Source organism: Choristoneura fumiferana, chromosome 5 (assembly GCF_025370935.1).
Source record: "Choristoneura fumiferana chromosome 5, NRCan_CFum_1, whole genome shotgun sequence".
NCBI lineage: Eukaryota > Metazoa > Arthropoda > Insecta > Lepidoptera > Tortricidae > Choristoneura > Choristoneura fumiferana.
The window spans coordinates 18,751,428-18,772,974 of NC_133476.1; the positions used below are offsets into that span (position 1 = coordinate 18,751,428).

A 21,547-nucleotide genomic window follows, 5' to 3' on the forward strand; every position below is an offset into this window, starting at 1 on the left:
GGCAGGGGGGGAACAGTTGCCTCTCACTTAAATAAGCAATTGAAAGTCTTTCAGTTTGCAAACTGATGCCATCTCAAAAATAGTCATAGCAAACTTATTTTGTATTTGAATGCCCTATCCAATGATATCCCACACTGAGTTTAGATGGTTTAGAGGACAAAAAAATCATTGTAAGTAAAGTACTTAGTTTCTTGTATATTTTTATAAATAGGTAATAACTTAAACTGCCTAAATTCTATGCTAGATTTTTAACGTTTAGAGGTTCACTTCATAAGTACAAAGAACCGAAAACTTGAGTTCAGACACTGAGTAATAATAACGAAAGCATATTACATACTATTATAGGTACCACTAATAATAATAAGTACATGTTACCTTACGTTACATACAAAACCAGTTAACCGCGGTGCATTCAGTGCGGCAAAATGTCACAGAATCAATTCACACGAATACAAACAAGATCTCCTTACCACGAAAACACTGTTAACTGCAGCCAGATTGTACCTCACTGACTTGAAAATTTTGGGCACTTTCATCTCCATCTTGTTTAACAATTTTCAAAATATCTGTCGATCCTTCGACCGAGATAAGTCAACTGGAGACCGAGATGTTTATCTCAGTAGTCAAAGTTTGAGTTATCTTGACGTTATCCATATCGCTTAGTCAAAATTTATCTCCCGAAATAAATGTAGTTCACGTTTGTTCAACTTAAAAAAAGTTTCGCGCGGAATTTTGACGCAAAACTTATCTACTTATCATCATTCAATAATATTGGACTTTAAAGTACTCCATTTATTTTTACATTTGAAACTAAACGGTAAAATTTGCACACTTTTTAAATGAAACACGAAACTATTTAAAATTGTGCTACCTATATTAAAAACATAATAAATACCGCTAATAAATGTACATGTAGGTATTTTTAGTCCATTTGTGTTCTTTATACCAAGAAACGTGTGTTACAATTTGACCGTTAATTCAAACCTTAAATTAAACGGATAGTAGAACAAAGAGAAACCTCGATTTAGCAAAAAATATAAGACATTTTCATAATTTATTTCTAGACTTTAAAAAGAATAACATAATAGTTCAATAATTTTTCTAGCATTAATAAATTACCTGTAAAACGTTAATTTAAGAAGGGCCTGGTGGCTTTGAGTAGGTACTCAACTAGCCTGGTGGTGACTGGTAACAGCCGTGACTGCAATGTCTACTGTGTAGTACTTGTGGTAACGTGCTGGTAACAGACGTTCCGTTTTAGTACATGCCGACGACCAAGTAGGATCAAACAGTTCCTAGGCTTGTTTTGAGTCTGTTTGAGGGTTGAGTTACTTAGTTATCAAGTAGCAAGTCCTACGCGTAATGTCATCAAATCTAAAAATGGCATAGTCTCTTGTTTGACTTCAAACAACTAAACAAAACTAAGAGAAAACTCAACGTTTGAATCAAGTTTGAATCCTACCGCGCTTTCGATGTATCTTTTAATCTGGCAACATTGCAATACGTTTATGCTAAGGTGCGGCCACATGCTAGTAGCTCGACACTCGTTTCCAGCGATAAAAAGATGGTCACGTGACCCTATATTAAATTTCCCGCGACTCAAAAAAGCAACATCAAGTCGCCGCGTCGAACAGCAGCATCAAGATGCTTGCAGGAATGATCTCGGTCTTGGTAGCTGATTTCTTAACCTTCTTTAGTGGAAGTCGTGGCAGTGATACAAATAAAAGAAATTGGGGTGACACTATTTCACGGCCGAACAATACCGTCAATACCGACATGATATTAAATGTACAGATACCGGCAAACTTCTTGAGCATTAAACAAGGAGTGGGGAGTTTGCGCATCGTACACATACGAGCAAAAAAAGTGCCTAACTATAATTAAACTATAGAAACTTTGACGTAGATAAATCTACTTCTAAAAATAGTTAGTTTTAATTTTTATAGATTGTTAGTGTAGGTATATCGGATATTATTGTGAAAAAAATGATAGAATATTTATTTATGTTTTTATTATTACCACATTATTACATATTTAAATAATTTAATCATCATCTAAAAAAGATATTCCTTCCATTAGGTCATTAGCAGAGCTAGTGCCTGGTCTAGGTTCAGGGGAGATGGATTAATCATGATGCTATCATCATCACTGTCTTCTTCTTCATCATCATCATCATCCTCGGACTCACTATCATCATCAGCATAAATGACGAATTGGTCAGTAAGTAGTACAAGCCCATAGAAACTTCTCAGTTTGACATCAGTGTGTATGGGTGTGTACATGAAATATCGGGCCGGTAAATAGTGTCACCCAGAAATTGGAGTGAACGAAAAAAAAACAGTTATTTCCGAAATTAAAGGTTTTTTTTTCAGCGATATAGCTCAACCACAAACATTATATGAATAAGTTTATATGAAGCCCGTGAGCTCAGCATTTTCAGCTTTATCGCGTGTCACGTGACCAGATTTGACGCTGGAAACGAGCGTCGAGCGACTGCATGTGACCGCGCCTTTAGTGTCGTTAAATTATCTATTGTGACCCAAGACAAAACAGTCGAGCAGCACAGAAACAAGAATTTGAAAATTTTAGTGACAAGGACCAATCAGAAAATGTAGTTTCCATTTTTTCAACCGTTTCAATTCAACGTCATTTTGCGTGCGTAGTGCGTACTGCGTAGTGGTGGTAGTGGTGCGTAGTAGATGCTGACAACACTGGATACTGGATTTCATTCGCCATTCGCGTTTGTTTGTTTTCCGCGATAGGTGTGTTTACGCTGGATCGTTTCGTCCTTGTTTTATTTTAAAATTGTATATCGATAATTGACGGTAAGAATATTTTTAAGTAAAGCTCGTAATAAATTCAGAAAAATACTCAAACTTTTTAAATGCATCTTTGTGCTCTCTGTTTGAATTGTGCAGTGTTTAATCCATTGTCAACACGACAAATCGATGGTTTTAACTTCGCACTGGAGGAGTGTATGACGACGTAGTAGCTAATAAACTGTGCTTTAGTTTCAGGAAGTGATTTGGAATCAAATTGTCTTCTTTCGAATTTCACGATGGCTCTCGGTTTAGGAATGTCGTGCATCAAGTACCTGCTTTTTTGTTTCAACCTTCTGTTCGCGGTAAGTATTTTTTCTAGATCATATCGAAGTTTTTTCATTACGGTGTCACCTATTCTGTCGCTGCATTTTTCGGAGCATGCCGTTAAAAGGTTTCACCGTTGTTGAATTAAGTTCTAAATCTGTAAAACATAATTTAGAACCACGCACGTAAATTACGATAGTAAACATAGTAGATAAGATAGTAAACATCTACCTTCATTTGAAAAAACCTATGCTAAGGTGAGAGGCGAATTAATGCTTTGTCGAAGACATGAGTCACAAGCATTGCATAAGGTTTGACTGGCTAACTGTAATAACACTTGTTGAAAATGAGGACTTAATCATATGACAAACCGGATTGTTATGTTTTAAAACAACATTCTTTAAGCAGTTTATTTTAATGTCACAACTGTTTAATGAGAATTTTAACACTGTTTAGTCTGCATCCACTTATCTCAATTTTATGAATGTTGTGCTCTGCAAAACATTGCATACCTTATCTACTGTACAGTTCAATGTATTGGTAAAAGCCAATTATAAATGAATGAGTAAGTAATGAATAATGCAACATTTTTGTAAGAAAAAAATATACAGTATAACTTTAGCTAGGTACCTTTATAAAGTAAGTCCTCGCATGTGATCCATTATAAAGGAGAATTAACACTTAAACACTGGACAATGAAAGTACTTATAAGCAACAAATTGTTCATTGAATAAAGAATTCTAAGAATATTGTAATTAAGAATAATTAATTGTAATTTTCTAGGTCTTAAACGCTAAGTTTGTTAAAAAATGTCAGGACTCAGGAGGATATATACATTATAATATAGATTTATGTTTGTATGTAGGGATAAAATCTGAAACTACGGATTTAATTTTAAAATTCTTTTATTAAAAGAAAGCTATATCGATAAATAAGTATATAGGCTACTTTTTATCATTAAAAAACTGGCAAAACAATCACATTTGTTGTATGGGAGCCCCCCTTTAAATTTATTATTTATTTGTTGTTATAGCAGCCACAGCAATACATAATCTGTGAAAATTTCAAGTGTCTAACTATTACGACGACTCTAGAAAAGTGTCAACTCTAAAAAGTGGTTGCATAGTGGTTAGACCTATGGCTTCTTAAGCAGAGGATTGTGGGTTCAAGCCTAGTCTTGCAACTCAGTTTTTCAGGAATCATGTGTGAAATTACATTTGAAATTACTATGAGCTTTATAATATTGGAAAATATAGCTAGGATAAAATTTGTGTAAAGTTCTCAAACAATCTGTACTGAACCTGCGAGAGAACTCCAGCCCAAGCTCTCTCATAGCCTGTGCCCTGCACTGGGACATAATATATTGGCCGAGAATTTCCATAGCATGCTAATAATGAAACCACAAAGTTTGGAAGTTGTTAAATGCATATGTTTAATCATACATCATTATCAGGGGAGCAAAAACAAATCAGTTAAAGAACTAACAGAATGTCTATTTAGTAATAATTTAAGTATTAAGTATTAAAGTTAAGTTGAAATTGCGAGTTGAAATGTCATTCCACAGAAGATTTTGTTTGATGGAAACTAACGTTGCACTAAGAGCAATATAATTTTATATCAGCGACCCTGTAATTCGGTATAATCCTTTATCCACAACTCCACAAATTCATCGCATGTTTTTTCCTTTGCAGCATTTTTAAAAACACTTGATAATTAGGTTTGAACACAGTTATTATTACGAATAATTAATAAATGACAATGTTAAATAGAAAAAGTGACTGAAAAGTTTTCGTTGCAATTGCGTAGTTAATCTTTTTAAGTAAGCACTAGTAATCAAGTCAAGTGTGGAGGTCTGATATTAGAAATAAAGTTGATAAATTTTAAACTCATAGGCATAAAATGTTGCAGGATATAAGTGTCACTTCTTTATTGCTTATTTGCATAATCTTTCAGTGCTGACAAATCGTTTTGCTCCTGCAATAATGATGTATGCATATAATATTCATACTATTTTGTAATTGCCTTAGTTGAAGCTCTGTATTTGTCCATCAAAAATCCAAATGTAATTTTCAATCTAGCATTTACTCTTAATTTCAGTTCATAATAACATATCCTTGTTCTAGATCTCTGGGCTGATCATCTTGATTGTGGGCATCAAGGCTGAGATCAGTTCGTCCCCGTACATTGACCTGACTGATGAGAACTTCTACACCTCGGCTCCGGTCGTCCTTATCATTGTGGGAGTGATTGTCTTCATTGTAGCTTTCTTCGGATGCTGTGGTGCTGTTAAGGAGAACCACTGCATGATTGTTTCTGTAAGTATCTTTAACAATAGAAAAAAAAACTATTTTTCACTTTTAAACTTTTTAATGGGTTGGTGGTTTATTTTCATTTTATTTTTAGTAGATGCCTAAAAGAATAGGTACAACACGTGCAACTAAACAAGTTGAGGTTGCAGAAATATTTGTGACTGTGTAAGGGACTAAGTACTTTGAGGGTTCTAGTATGAGTTTTTGTTACTAATCGGTTATTAGCACCTTAAATAACAATTTGAGTAAAATAATATTCATCGTCACTACTTAAAAAAAACTCGTACTTACCTCAAAATAGATATTTTTTCTGTGAACTTTATAAACCTTATGTCAAGGTTCAATTTTGTTGACATGAATAAAATTTCATTAACACTAGCAGGCAAAGAATACTGTAAAAAATCAGCTAAAAAAACTAGGAATTGGCATTTTACAGTTCCTTGACTGTGATCACTTCTTAATTTTAAATTTTTCACAACCATGAAAAAAATCGGAATTTTGCACCGTCATAAAACACTTTTATGAAGGGTTGTAGTGCTGCCATTATTAAATCTAATCTTGAATTGAATTCATGGCAACACTGCAGACTATTTATAACGGTAATTAAGATACTTGATTTTTTCCCACTCTTTCAAGTCCTTCTTTGAAAACATTCCGTCCGAATCATCAAAGTTATTGACACCATTGATATCTGTATTTAATCTTTGATAGTAGATAAAATTTTTACTAATCATTCCATAACTAGTGTGTATTTTTCACGAGCATAAATAAACTTTAAACTCAATTCTCTCAACTCGTACATTTTGCATAATGATTTTTTTTTAATTTATAAAAAAGAATTATGTCTTATTCTCAGACCTACCGAATATACACAAAAAAATCATAAAAATCGATCTAGCTGTTTCGGAGGAGTTTGGTTACAAACACTGTGACACGAGAATTTTATATATTAGATAATCGTGGCACATTATCATTATTCAATCATTATTTTTTCACTGGATAGCCAATTTTATTTAGTTTTAGTAAATATTAATAACTCCATAACACTAAAGTGGTCCCTTTTATTGGATATAGTCACATTTTTGTATGTTTACTTGAAAAAAAAAATGGTAGAAATAATGTTCATATTCAGTGGCCTAATATTTATTATAAATTTGTAAATTTTCAGTTTTTCCTCAATTATTTTGAATTTTTTAATTGATTTAGCTTACAATTTATGCTAGAAAAATAATAGCTAGTTCTACATTCACTGATAAATTAGAAACTTAAGATACTTAAAACACTCCTACGGTTTTCATTTCAAAAATATACTATTATGCTATTTGACTTATGCCATGGATGTTTTGTGTAGTTAAGGTGTCATTATTATTTCCATTATTACAGGAAAAATCCGTTTTAATGACATGGAATAAAAGTAATAATCATTTCTAATAAATAGGTACCAGGAAGAGTAAATGTCTGGGTAAAACCGAGGATTAATAATGGCATCAGTGGGAAAACAGTCATGTTATGAGTAATACGCTGCTTTTGATAAAAGGGTTTAGCAGGCTAAGGAAGGACATGTGGCCCCTGTGACGAATAGTTGAATGGGTAAATGTCAAATTTTGGTCGCCTCATAACTACTTAGTAATCACTCCATAATCCATAGCAGCTAAAGCATCGAAACAAAATCACAGCTACGTGGTTTGAGTGGGAGTATACCTTACAATTTTACTATAAAATAAAAATAAAAATTGCAATTTATTTTTTGACAGCTTTTTTCAACAAGTTTTTTTGTTAGGTACACCTATGAAAAAAATCATATAAATTTCAAATAGTATTAGCTACTACCATACGAAAAATCAATTGATTATAATTGGTGCAACATACTAAAAAAAAAAACTAACGAAAGTATGCAAGTATCAAGAGTGTAGCCTTCTGAAGGTTCGCTTTCAAAGTTTCATGTTCGTTGCCTAGCATAACAAAAACAAAGAGTGTATTATTTTGAATTTGACGTATGGCTGTCACAAAAGGTTACTGAACTGCTGCTGTGTTTGAATACTTTCGCTAGTTTTCGTATGGTAGTAGGTAAAACTATTTGCAATTTATATGTTATTTTCATAAGTGTACCTTTAAAAAACTTGTTGGAAAGAGCTGTCAAAAAATAAATTGTCTTTTTTTTTCACGTATAAAATATTAATACAATTGTAGGGTATACTCCCACAAAAACTACATAGCTGTGATTTTGTTTCAATGCTTTAGCTGCTATGGAATAGGAGCAAACGAGTTTAAAAAAAAATTAAGAAAATATATTTTTGACATTATCTCTGTGACAGTTCAAGATAGAGGGCTGAAAGTTGGAGTGATTACTAGGAATGAGGCGACAAACAATTGACATTTACCAATTCAACTATTCCAACCAGCTAAACCCTTAATAGCACCTCAAAAATTCTTATTGAGTTCATTATTTCATGACATGAAATAAACACTGCATTGGTCTGTTTATACCGGTTTTCCAGTAACAGGGATAATATATTTAAAAACGTATTTTATGTTATCAGTACAGTGATCGTGATCAAGTGATTTAAATTTAAATTGTGTTGAAATTTAATTTGTTATTTTCTAACGTATTGAATCGCACTTATTAGCAATGCACTCTACGAAATGCACTATAGTAAATTAATACACTGCAAAATGACGAATCTCATAACGACTGATAGGGTGACCATGTCGCGATGTTTATATGAAGATATCCCGTATCCATTGCCGTAAACTTCAAGTTAAACAACTAATTTCTCCAAATTTTAGGACTTGTGTACGAAAGCCTGTAAATTTATTGGCACTACCATAGGCAATAGTTTGTATATACCTATACTTTGTCTTTTTTTTAGCATTAGACAAAGGGTAAACAATCTTGACGAGTCTTTTTATTGAATAAAGTTTAAAAAAACAGTAACTTATACTTATAATACCAAAACAATGTAAATGATCATATGGCCTCGCCAATTGTTACTATTTGCTGTGACTTATTTTTCAAAATTGTTTTTAAATAAAAAAAAAAGACACGTCGTTACCTTCTTTCTAATGCTAAAAAAACGAAGTATAGGGTATTCAAAATGGTTTTTTTTACTGTATGGAAGGAAAACCGAAATAAACCGGTGTTTACCATACACTCAAAACCAGTCTAGGATTCCCTATTTGTAAATAAATAACAGCGATAGGTAAGATTAATGCATTGGTCATTGTAACCTTAAAAGTAATTTAACACTGTATGGGTTCTGTTTAATAAGTAACTAGAATATAATAATTGAGCACGCAAAGTTATTGCATCCATAAAATCCATATTAATTAACGCACCTAAACGTCACATCATTAACTAACAAAATTTATTTAAATACGTTCTTAGAGTAGGTAACTTACTTAAGGATAGTTTATTATTGTTTTTTTTATCAGCCATAGGTTAAAAAACTCACAGACGTATGTTTACTTATGAATGTGTTGTACATTCAGAAGTAATTTGGAATGTTAAAGAATTGTTTATTATTTAGTTACATCAAATTACACAGGTGTGTTTCTGAGGCTGAGGTTCCTTGCACACCTGTATTAAATTCATGTGGTTTAACCTACTTCAACGTAAACCACAAAACATTGGCCTTTAGATAGGGGTAAGGTTGACATATAGTTAGGTAGGTACACTTCCACTTCTGCGACCAATAACTTGTGGTTTACATTTTCCAATGCTTGTGTGTTCATAGAAGGATTGACATGACACCGAGTCTCAGTGCCAAGTTCTTGGGACGAAATGCTTGGAAAAAGATCGAGAATGCGTATCTACAAGAGAACTCTTCTCTTTTACTATGATAGTACAGACCATTTTTTGACGTTTTATCCTTTTGTTCGGTTTATACTTAGTAGGGTTGTCATAATTGGTGGAAACTGATACAGGACTTATTAGTGCCAGGCCTGTGGTGCTGGGGGCGGGGGGATCGGGGTTGTTTCCCCGGGCGCCACTTCTAAGGGGGGGGGGGGCTCCAAATTCCATATTGTAATGCTAACCTAATTAGGTACTGCGCAGATTACATTCTTTATTAGCTTTACTTGTTTGCTTAAACGGGACACGTAACAATACGGGGCACGATACTTAAATACGCTAAAAGTCCCATATAAACGGAACGTATGGAAACCCAGTTATACCTGCCGTAGACAAACGCACGGTGTCTCTTTCTGTGCTTGCGAGATGTTTAGCTAAGGTTTGTCCTGGAAACTACCAAAGCAAACTTCACTATCGCAAACAAATCTATTTGCTCTCTGCAGGTGCCTTCAGTTGGATAACTCAGAAATTAGTAAGATGGCTTAGATTTGTAATTAGCTGTAATTTAGGCTTGCGTCGTTGCAGCTCTCAGTAAAATTAACATAGTAAGAAAGATGTAATTTATACACCTAAACCTATTTAAAAGCTACGTAATTAACTAGGCGTTATCGTTAGGATACGTTCCGATAAGTACTCATGACTCACAAACTTCCACTGACCACTGACTAATAACAGAATTAACGACACAATAACAGAAGTAACGACATTGCTCACAACCGCCTGATATAATAACGCGATCAATAATTGTTATCGCAAGTCACAGACCCGTGAAGTGCAAGGTTAGAACAATGCCATGACAAAACGACTATTTAAGAGCTAAGTACTAACTTCCCGAACATTAGCACCGAGTCACGACCGGATCGATCTCTGGAGATCGAAAAGATCGGTCTCTGGATGGAGATGTTAAACTAAGCCTAATACCTATCGCTATTTTAAAGAATGGCTCAAGTGTCTAAAATGTCACAAACTGTAATTTTTGATTGGGACATTTTTTGAACCATCGGAATCGATTGTGCTTTTGATTCTGAGTAGGAAAAACCATAATTTTTCCAAAATTGAAAAAAGGAATGGGTACACTTTTTTGTGAAAATGCCCACCATCGCTTCGCCAACTTATGTATTAATCAATAAAAAATGACAAAATTATAGTAAAACCAATGCGCTTTAGACTAAAATTCTTATTAATTATACCTACATAGACAAAAAATAAAAAACACCTAAAACGATGGGACACTACACCCTTTTATATCTACATCTATGTAGGTAGGTCTGTAAGGTAGATGCATTCCAGATCTACCAAATTTTATAACCTTTTTGCATAATATGCCTCTTATAAAACTGGCCATTCATTATTCATTAACACATGAAAAATCAGTGGGTGTATACGTACTGTGGTTAAGTTGGTCACTCGGTGATCCACAGAAGTCAATTGGGAAGGCAATGCGACCTTTGTGCCTCTGCAGTCGTTTCGTGACGTTAAATGGACGTTTCCTTTCCAGTTAATGCTCATCTAGAGTAATTTGTCACATTAGACGATCATCGCGACTAGTTTAATTAAATCTTAGGAAGTGGTTGATTTGAAATGGCTTACGGGCCAAACACTTTCTTTCGTCAACTGAGAGTAGGTATTTTTCAAAAAGTTGTCCCGTCATGAAATTGACAAGAAATCAGAAGAAATTATTAACACTAAGGACGAGATCATAAAACAAAACATCTACAATTTCTTGACGTCAGGAAAACGTCACGAAATCTTGTGAGGAAAAAATCGTAATTTTGTAACTACATCGAAACTTTCTATTGGATCCAACAACAAAGATTAGCTGACTTTTTATTACCACAAGGTTTTGTATAGGTATATTTAAACACAATATTCTTGTTTTTTTGTGTGGAAATAGCGTCTGTTTTTTTTTATAAGTGGTCAAATGAAAATGGACAGCTTTTTGAGAAATAGTCGTGGAAGAATTTTTCTTAACTTAGTACTTTCTTATTATAAAAAAAAAAAAATTTTTTCGAAAATGATTAAGTTTTTAGACAGAAAAAAAAAGATTTTTCAGAATTTTCTTATTGGTAAAGTTTAATTTTTTCACTGCTTCAGGGGTAGGGTAGCAGACATGAGTATTTGATATTAATTTTAGCTTGATACATCCACGAATTTCTGAGAAAAAGTGTCTTAATTAAACAAATAACAGTCAGATATACGTAAAACAAAGTGATCCTTTAAGGCTTCTAGGATCACTTTGTTTTCTGTCTACTTATCTGACTGACTGACTGTTAAGGTTAAAGTTTAAAAGGGTTCCGTTTTTTTTTCCTTTGAGGTACGGAAAAAAACAATATCAATAATATAGTCCCAACTCCCATAGAATATGTATAGGTGTCAATAGAAATCTAAAATAATTTTCACCAACAAAACAGAAATAGTCGGTCATTTACCTCGTTGTTATCGCAGGATTTATACTTTACTCTGAATGACGTCTATTTATAAGCAAATCCGATGTCCCGGGTGACATCATGTTTCTAAAATAACAAAGGAATTAAATTGGAATTAGCCGCTAACCCAGAAATAACCACCTAGAATCGAGAGGACCAGTTTAATTCCGCCACTGGAACACTTCACATCTTTAAAATATTTATAGGACCTAGCTATAAACATAGAATCTTTATAATATCCAGCCATACTAATTTACAAATGCTAAAGTTACTCTGTCTGTTCGTCTGGTATGTTACCTCTTCACGCTTGAGTCACTGAAGTGATTTAGAATCTAAATTTTAGGTGAAATATGGTATGGAGATGGTTTGAGATTCATATTTATAATAGAATTCGTCGCAGACGGAAGTACGGGCAACAGATAAGTAGTGTGTAATATATAAAATGTCGCATTTATTTTTAAATTTATTTAGACAACAGTTCAGTGCCATTTATTAAAAAAAAATTAAACAGGTTTTTAACCATAACTTGTGGGAGCCGCTTGTGGGCGCTTCTTATCTATGATTGGGGTCAGAAAAGGGCACATATATAGTTATATAGGAGGACATTACTCGTAAATATGCGTGAATAACTGCATTCTCGCTTATTTACGAGTAATGTAAGAAATAATTAAACAGACTATTAATTTTTACTGTCGAAGCTGAAACCATAAAGCGTACATATAGCATAGGGAACCATAAAACGTGTTGCCCATTTTAGAGGTATAGCTTTACTTATCTTTCCTGCTAAGTCTAGGCATCTTATAGATAGTCACGTAACCCGAGTTAAATGTGGTGTAGAAAGAAATGTGACTGTCTGTAGATTAAGTAGGTACGCATAAGTATTATCATTACAAAAGATGTCCGTGGCCTCATTCGTTCCTTTGGTTTTTCTGTAAGAGCCGCAACATGGACATGACTAATTCTTTGAATAACTACAACTGATTTAAGTGCTTTAAAGGTTGCTTCTGAGACTAAAAGAGAGAATTATAATTATAATAATAAATATGATGGGACACTTGACACCTATTGACCTAGTCCCAAACTAAGCAAAGCTTGTATTATGGATACAAGGCAACGGATAAACAGACATAGATAGATAAATACATACCTACACAAATACATATTAAACATCCAAGACCCGAGAACAAACATTCGTATTTTTCATACAAATATCTGCCCTGGCCGGGAATCGAACCCGGGACCTCAAGCTTCGTAGTCAGGTCTAACCACTTGGCCATCCGGTCGTCAATTCCCTACTTATTTTAAATAAACACGCTAAATAGATCTGATTTCACGCACGTTAACTATTTACGAATAGCTTAGTTAAGTCTTTCCCAAAGTGGGCGATAACGCCCCCTTGTGGGCGCTGGAGGCCGAGAGGGGGGCGGTAAGGGGCCCAGAAAAAATCTCCACCTTTGTACCTTCATTAGGCGAGACTAATATGTTATTGAGGTTTTTAAGGTGAAAAAAAGAATTTTGAAAATAGATCCACAATTGACTGAGTAATAATCGGTGAACATACATAAAAAAATACCAACATTGGAACATAGAACCTCCTCCTTTTTTGAAGTCGGTTAAAAAAATGGGGGGCGCTACAAAATAACTGATTTTCAAAGTGGGTATTAGAAGAAATACGTTTGGGAACCTCTGGTTAGTTGAACAATTCTTATAATTTAAGAACTGTGAAATGCAGATTTTAGTAGGTTCAAAATGCCACCTAGTTAAAGTACCTAACTAACAAACAAAACTTGTTGCGCTCATAAGGAAAACTCGATATAGAAATTACTTACATACCTACTTAAATGAAGTTAATTAGCCTTCTAAATCGGCCATAATGTGATATAACCACTCCTGCCTTTCCCTTACAAAAACCGATTAAACATTATGAAAAAAAAAACCGTTTCCACAGTTCTTCGACAGTGTAGTTCCATATCTAGGACATCGTCGGGAAAGGGTGGCCTGGCAATTCGTGACACAAAGAAAATAATTGAGATTTCCATGTGTGGCGCAATTTTTGGTCACATCACCACGGTGCGACGCTGGAGTGCTTCACGTTGCCGCTGCACGGTGCACAAGATGCAAATTATGTTTCATGTAATTTGTAAAGTGCTCGGCATTGTGTATTTGCACGCTGCGGCAACGTACCGCACTCCGGCGCCGCGCCGTGGTAGTATAGCCAGGCCCGTACAGAATGGACCAAAAACCTGTAAGGAAATACCTCAACTGACCGTATATTTTCAGTTCTCGGTATTCCTGCTGGTGATCTTCGTGGCTGAGCTCGCAGTCGGCATCGCAGGCTATGTGAAGAACCAGGATCTGGAGACCAGCATCGTGCGTCACCTCAATGCCACTATCAAGGAATACCCGACGGACCCTAATGTCAAGAACACCTTCGATATCATGCAGACTGACGTGAGTTCCTTTTATCAAATTAGTAGCCTTTATGGTGGTTTTAGACTAGCGCTTTTTCTACGCGCATACGGTCGTTTTTGGTGTACGCGCTTACACGCACGCTAGAACCGAACGCTAAACCGAACGACACGCGCGAATTCCTGCATTTTTAACGCTCGAAGAAAACAAAACCGCACTTATAAGCGCGTGCGTGCGCTTTCAAAAATGAGCTTATACGTGCAAATAACGTTCGCTAGTCTGAAACCGCCTTTTCTCGCGGCTTCGCTCGCGTAAACCTATTTTACTAAATTTTCACGGGAATTCCCAAATACAATTGAAGGTTTCTACATCTTTGTATGGATTTTACGTGTCTGACGCTGCGTTTCAACCAGAGATGTGAACCAATAGAAACGCTTCATTTACCTAACCTCGCACAGCACATCTCTGGTGGAAACAGCTGAGCGGAGCGAGGCGAGGTAAATGTAACGGGAAAAACATATTATACGTACACACCCCGAGATCCACCACATTTCACAATAAATACCTCCAAATCTGTCCAGCTGTTATAGCGTGAAATAGTAACAGCCACACATTCACACAAGCTTTTGTATTTATTATATTAAGTATACGGTATGATTACGCTTCAATTTGAGTTTATCTTTCTTTAAATTGCGAAAAAAAGGATCCCCCATCGCACTCACGGAATCCAATTCTGGGATTCTTTGTGGTCTAGTTGAAGGGACATATCGTCACTACTTTGAAAAAAGCTCGTATCTCAAAATTGATACTTTTCTAATTGAACTTTACGAACATTATTTCAAAGGTCAATTTTGTTGACGTATTGATTTGAGATACGAGATTTTTTAAAGTAGTGGCGTTATCTGACGCGTAACGCCACTAGATTTGTGTGTTCCAGTGCCGTCCGGTCCAAAAACCTTAGTTTTCGTTGAGCAAGCGTATTGCTAATAAAAATAAATAATTATTAGCTTTCATTTAACTTGTTGTAGGTAATAATGTAATTGGCACAGTCCCAATTCGTGAAGTTACTTTAAGAAATATTGATAGCTATCACTTGCTTATGCAAACAATCATTTAGTTGGGAACGGCTCGTTTATGATTGTTTGTTCCGTGTAATCTCCATAACGGCAGAACCGATATTAATGGAACTTTCATTGGCAGGTAGCTGATATTATTGCTAGTAACATAGACTACATGTAAGGCTTTTTTCCTTTTATTCACACAAATTCGACACACAAACACAAATAACACGAAATAAAAATACAGACAAGCAGTCATAAACAATCCTTTTGCTATAATGCGTGCCTATATAAAATAATTTTATTTGAAATTTCGGTTATTCAATATAATTATTAAAATGTATAACAACATTCTTAATAATGATTAGTTATGCTGCCAAATGTACAAAAAGATTTGATTTGTGCGAGCGAGCGAAGCCAACGAGCAAGACGGTTCGGAGCAGAAGCGACTCGGATAGTTTAGGTTCTAAAGGCTAAGGCGGGAGCGAAGCGGAGCGTGGCTCCCGCTTTAGCCTTCGATGTTAGGTTTTTTTTTTATAGCAGCTAGGATAACTTTCACTAGGAAAGTAGGTTGTATAAGGTCGAAAAGGCGAGTAGATTTGTTGTACAAATTGTTTATAATGAACTTTAATTATTACGTGTTGCATTATTTTTATGTATAACTAACATCTACGCTACGCGCACACAGCGCATAATGATTTCGCATCTACCCTCCTATTTCGTGCACGCGCAATTTGACGTTCAACTATTAAACCGTTCTGCACTTGAGCCTAGGAATGCTAACCGTCATCATGAATTAATGATATTAGATGTTAAGATCCTTCGCTATTTTAATTTTCGATATTTTAAACTTTGGGTTTTTGACGATTGATATTTTGTGTTTTGATATTAGCATATATCGATCATTCGGTTGTAAATATTTTGAACTGTCGATATTTTAACCATTCGGTATTTCTGTTAGGAATTCTAGACGTCGGTATAATGATAGTAGATATTTAGATCGTTCGATATTTTGACCCTCGACTTTTTAACTAATAGATATATATCTATATATGTGCAGATACGTGCCCATTTCAATATTAATGTCAAATAAGTACGTGGTACTTCAAGCGTTCCACGAATTGCGTTAAAATAATAACAAGTTAATTATCTTTGTTGGAGATAACATGGGTAAATAGTAAACACTGCCTAGCTGTACAGTCACCAGCCCCAATATCTGACACAACAGTGCGTGGATAAATATCTGATAAGACTCTATTTCTAGAGCCGCTAGGACGTGTCAGATATTAATGCAGGTGACTGTACTGAACATTTGTTAGGCAATACTGTTTCAAGTTTAGCTATTAAATCTCGATATTTTTCCAGCTACCAAGAGGCCGTAAGAATTTATCGAACTCAGGACTACCTACACCCTATTAATGGCCAAGGCTCGGAACCGGTTTATAAAATAGCTGTCAATACCGGTGTATTTCGGTTTAACTCCGAACTTTGATAAGAACGCGAACGTTTTGAAGAACTTAACTATAACCTAAATAAACCGGTTTATTCGACTAGTGACAGCCGGCCGGCCGGCGGCGGGCGGCGACCTTTATCCTGCACCGGAATAAACCTGTTTTTGTATTTTTCTAAACCGGTTAATCTAACAAGAACTTTATGGAAATGTTCCCTTAAAAACAGGTTTAAAAATAACGGTTTCGCGAACGAAACCAAAATGAAAAGGTTTTGCGCCAAGTACATGATAACGGTTTGCAAATTTAACCGGTATCCGAGCCTTGTTAATGACTTCAATGTCTTTACATTTTAGCGACAGTAAAAATTAAATTTTAATGAAAATGTCAAACCTTTTTAAATTTTTATACTGAAAATTCATAATTAATTTGCAACAAGTGCTGATAAATACTGCTGCGATGTGCGAATACAAGAGACAAAACGTAAACTGTTAAATTTGAAGTACCCATTCATGTGATCCACAGTTGGCCTGCTGCGGTATTTACGGCGTAGCTGACTGGAAGACCGTAGTACCGCCCAAGATCCCTGACAGCTGCTGCAGTGGCCAAGAGATCGCCGGCACAGGAGTCGCCACGCCTTGCACTGAAACGTCTGAATTTCTGCACAAGAGCGGCTGCCTCACCAAAGTAGTGTCACACATGCAAGAAATCGCCTATGTGCTTGGCGGAGTTGGACTGGGAATTGCTATGGTACAGGTATGTATGTTTATAATTATAACGTTTACTTCTTTCAACTAGCGAGAGGATCATTATAGAAAACTTTTTTAGGGTTCCGGAGCCAAAATGGCAAAAACAAAACCCTTATAGTTTCGCCATGTCTGTCTGTCTGTCCGTCCGTCCGCGGCTTTGCTCAGGGACTATCAATGCTAGAAACAACTTTTTTTTAGGGTACCTCCCATAGACGTAAATTGGGGGTGATTTTTTTTTCTCATTCAACCCTATAGTGTGGTGGGTGGTGTATCGTTGGATAGGTATTTTAAAACCATTATGGATTTGCTCAGTCAATTTTCCGATTCAGTGATTTGTTTGCGAAATATTCAACTTTAAAGTGCAAATGGGCTGTGCCGTGACAACTTAATTTAAATATGTAACAATTTGAATCGTTTGTTTATGTAGAATTGTCATGGCATGTTTGTGAATAAAGTTTTTTATCTATCTATCTATCAAATTTTCATGAAAATCGGGCCTTTTTTTCTTATCATCATCATCCATCATCCCAGCCTATATACGTCCCACTAGTGGGCACAGGCCTCCTCTCAGAACAAGAGGGCTTGGGCCATAGTTCCCACGCGGGCCCAGTGCGGATTGGGAACTTCACACGCACCATTGAATTGCTTCGCAGGTTTCCTCACGATGTTTTCCTTCACCGCAAAGCTCATGGTAAATTTCAAATGTAATTCCGCACATGAATTTCGAAAAACTCAAGAGGTGCGAGCCGGGGTTTGAACCCACGACCCTCTGCTTGAGAGGCGATAGGTCAAACCACTAGGCCACCACGGCTTAATTTTTAGACCTAAAGCTAAGTGACAAACATTTTTATTCCGCGTCTACACAATTAAGGTTATATCGACATATTCCTATGACTATTTTTTTTCTATTTCTGGTAACATTTTCAGCTGTCAGTCTAGTTCGCCTAATTCTGGACTCTAGTATAATTAAGTTTGTTATTATTGTAAGATGGTGGTGCTGATGGAAGGAACCAAATAGATCTTTCTAAATAATATGAGATGAGAAACAAATATATTATTATTCATTGTTGAATTTCTAATCCCTAAATGCAATGTTTTTTTTTTTCAGCTCCTGGGAGTGATATTCGCCTGCTGCCTCGCCCGGTCCATTCGCGGCCAGTATGAAACTGTCTAAACGCCTAGAAGGCTTCGTCCCTACATAATCAACAATTAAAAAAAAATCGAATTGTAACGTGGTCTCAATTTGTCTAAAATTATAATTACTTTTTAATCTCGTTTCTAAATTTGTCTGTATATGTCGGAAAATACTTTTATGTTAAGTTAAAAGTTAGTAGTACGAAGAATTATATTATTTTAAGCGTATTTTATAAGATCTTCAAGGAAAGCAACAAGTTTGTTGCATCTTAAGAATATTTTTTCTTTACGTAGTTTTCATGTTTCTATAAATATAACGCCAAATGTTTGTAGTGTCGCGTGATTAGCAGCATCCTGCACCGAATTAGAAAAATCTCACATCCATGATTGAAGTGTGCTCAGCGTAGAAGACTGATTTATAAAGTTTGTCAAATTCCATGAATATATTCGCGTCTGCAGCGTAGTCCTCACTAAAAGTTATTTAACTACGTAATCTCTACGTCTTAGTAGTGTTTAGTAGAAGTGGTGCACACAAATATATTGTATTGTAATTCTATTATATTAGATGAGTGTAATATTTGAAAGTGTTTCCAGGTACATTTATAATAAAATCCTCTTTCATCTACACAAGTATTTTTATTGAGAAGTTCGGTTTAATAAAACAGCATTCGGCGTTCTAGTTACACACAAATTTATTCTTTTCTATTTTATACCATGATATAAATTGTAACAAAAGATGGTTACAAGGGGCCGAAGTTATCATTAAACATCGATCGATTTGAGGAACATCAGTCGCGTTAAATACAGCTGTCGTCTTGCAAGCAACATAGTAATTAGTACAAAATAATTAATAATCACATTGACAAAAATATCCAGTCTCGAATACCTTGCAGCATTCATTATTCTATTGTATGTCGCAAGCATGTGAACCTCACAGCACCAGTTACACCAAAAATGTTATCACCGAATTCTTCAAAAAATAACAATTCTTCGTTCCTTACGGTCGTCGAACACATTCATATACGCGCGACATACTCCTCCCCTCCCACTAAAATCATTACGCAGCTAAGTTTATTTAGAACTATGGTTAAGACATACATTACACATTACCTAGACAGTAAAATAACTTATTCCTAATAATTGTTTACATACTAAACGGAATATGTTAGAAAAAAAAACAAGTTGGAAAATTTAATGACAGAACAGTTTTTGGCACATCCTGTAGTGCACACATCGGAAGCCAAATTCCTACTTCAATACCAGGATCATATTTAAAAAAAAAAAAACATTATTTAACGCAAGCCATGATATGTTTATTTTATAAGAAAGAAAATGAATGGTTGCTTATCATATTGTCGAATCACTTTCACAATACAGCAAGCCTGCGCGGATTTTCCAACCTACATAGGTTTTAAAAAGGTCCGTTAGTAAAATTTAAGATCAAGCCAAGGAATTTCAACAGCACAAATAATAAGGTTAATTTTCATCATAGTGCGTTATATGCGAAACATCTAATTGAAGTAACTAAGTGGGCGATACACAACTTTTCGTTAGTACGACGGGCAGATGGATCAGATCATAATTAATTTGGTTGAATCCTGTATGGATCAAATCGATGGTGAACGTTTCACGAATAATGTCAAACATAATGAGTGACCTTACTCATACTCAAAAATTCCCGTCTAAATTTGTTCAGATTTGGTTACCCAAAGAAATCTCAGGTTTGATTACATTTGGTCGATATCGTCATAAAAAATATTTTTATACAGCTCATTAATACGAATTCTAGGATAAAAACTCGCTTGAATTCGAGTTAGCAACCCAACCATAGCAAACAGTCATAACGAGCATAGTCCCAAATTCAGATTGCTCGGTTTGTCCATTGTGATATCTAATATTGGTATTAATAATAGTACAAAAACCAATTTGGGCGTGGTCTACATTCAAGTACGTTTCAGCCTGGGTAGCGACCAACGGAAACCACACTTAGTTTATTTACTTCGTGAAATCTGACTATTCGGTAACGGACCCCTAAAAATCTCGCTGCCTCGAAAGAAATCTTGACTGTCAAAAATAAATATTCTTGTATCTAATATTCTAACTATCGTCAAATTCATAGTACCGCATTTATAAAACTCGCAAAAATAGGGACACATGTTTGTCAGTTTGTCTTGATTATCATTGCACTAAATAATTGAACGAGGCAAAAATTATTTTAAAGTATGCAAAATAAGTTTCAAAAATTTGACTATCTATGTCATAAAATTATAATAAAATTGGCCAAGAAAAACCTATCTAAAGACTTAAACATTTCACTCAAATTAATTAAGGCAATAACAGCTTTTACAGTGCGGCCATCTCATCATAGGAAACAGTGCTTATAGATTATTAACATTCTCTGACTGAGGTATCCCTAAACTCTTCTTACATTTCAATTTCAAAGTGAACAAGTCTCGGTATTATCGCGGAGGGGACAAATGTGAAGTAGGACGTGTCTTCGGTCAACGGTAACTATTTAGCATGCATATAGAGATAGACACATCAGTAGTCGTAGAGACTAGCTATCGTCCCTAATGTTACGTAAAGCATACGTCCCTTTCTAGCCAGTAAGCACGTGTGAAAAGGATGAACGCTTTATGTCGCGATAAACGCTAGTATGCCAGGGCACATCAGTCAAAATAATTAGCAAGAGTTTGTTGCTAAGGTAATACAGTTATTATTACCAGATTAAACAGGTACAGTCAAGTGCAAAAATAAGTATCTATTTGAACTACTCAAAAATATGTTACTACGGCCTTGTTGCGTCGGAATAAGAGTGTGGTACATATTTTTGAAACTTTGAATAAGTTCATATTTTTACACTTGACTGTACATAGCTGGGTATTTTAGTTAAATACTTAAATCAAATAATGTACCCTGAAATTATTATTCACATACTTAATTCATGTTTAATTTCATAATAATTCAATTGTGGGGTCCTGCCATATGATAATACGACATGGTTCCAACAGTACTTAAATAGTAACAGTTCAAGTTTCTGAGATCATCGCATTATTGCGGAAAATTGACTCAAAATAC

General features: G+C 35.1%; 2 protein-coding genes across 3 annotated transcripts in view; one reads left to right on the forward strand and one right to left on the reverse strand.

Moving 5' to 3' along the window:
- The window catches only part of LOC141428321 (uncharacterized), a 20,168-nt gene extending 19,544 nt beyond the window's left edge, over window positions 1-624 (reverse strand). Inside the window, exon 1 of the mRNA XM_074088258.1 lies at window positions 471-624. Coding sequence (XP_073944359.1) covers window positions 471-542 — 72 coding nt within the window. The 5' untranslated portion in view covers window positions 543-624. The remainder of the gene's footprint in view (window positions 1-470) is intronic.
- A 2,079-nt stretch (window positions 625-2,703) lies between these two features.
- Tsp39D (Tetraspanin 39D) lies at window positions 2,704-21,299 on the forward strand. Of its 2 annotated transcripts, none has more exons than XM_074088256.1 (6): window positions 2,704-2,825; window positions 3,018-3,124; window positions 5,210-5,401; window positions 13,952-14,122; window positions 17,112-17,342; window positions 18,444-21,299. In XM_074088256.1, the coding sequence occupies exons 2-6, from the start codon at window positions 3,059-3,061 to the stop codon at window positions 18,507-18,509; spliced, it is 726 nt and encodes a 241-aa protein (XP_073944357.1). In that variant the 5' UTR covers window positions 2,704-2,825; window positions 3,018-3,058; the 3' UTR covers window positions 18,510-21,299. The 2 variants fall into 2 exon arrangements, with proteins under 2 accessions (XP_073944357.1, XP_073944356.1); XM_074088255.1 differs by having other exon boundaries at window positions 2,705-2,825; window positions 3,012-3,124.
- The last annotated feature ends 248 nt before the right edge of the window (window positions 21,300-21,547 follow it).

What these genes read in the sequence shown, in the direction of transcription:
- Tsp39D (XM_074088256.1), top strand. Translation starts at nt 3,059, where the DNA reads ATGGCTCTCGGTTTAGGAATGTCGTGCATCAAGTACCTGCTTTTTTGT. An exon ending in ACCACTGCATGATTGTTTCT is followed by an intron (nt 5,402 to 13,951) that starts GTAAGTATCTTT and finishes GTATATTTTCAG; the next exon opens with TTCTCGGTATTCCTGCTGGT. An exon ending in TGGGAATTGCTATGGTACAG is followed by an intron (nt 17,343 to 18,443) that starts GTATGTATGTTT and finishes TTTTTTTTTCAG; the next exon opens with CTCCTGGGAGTGATATTCGC.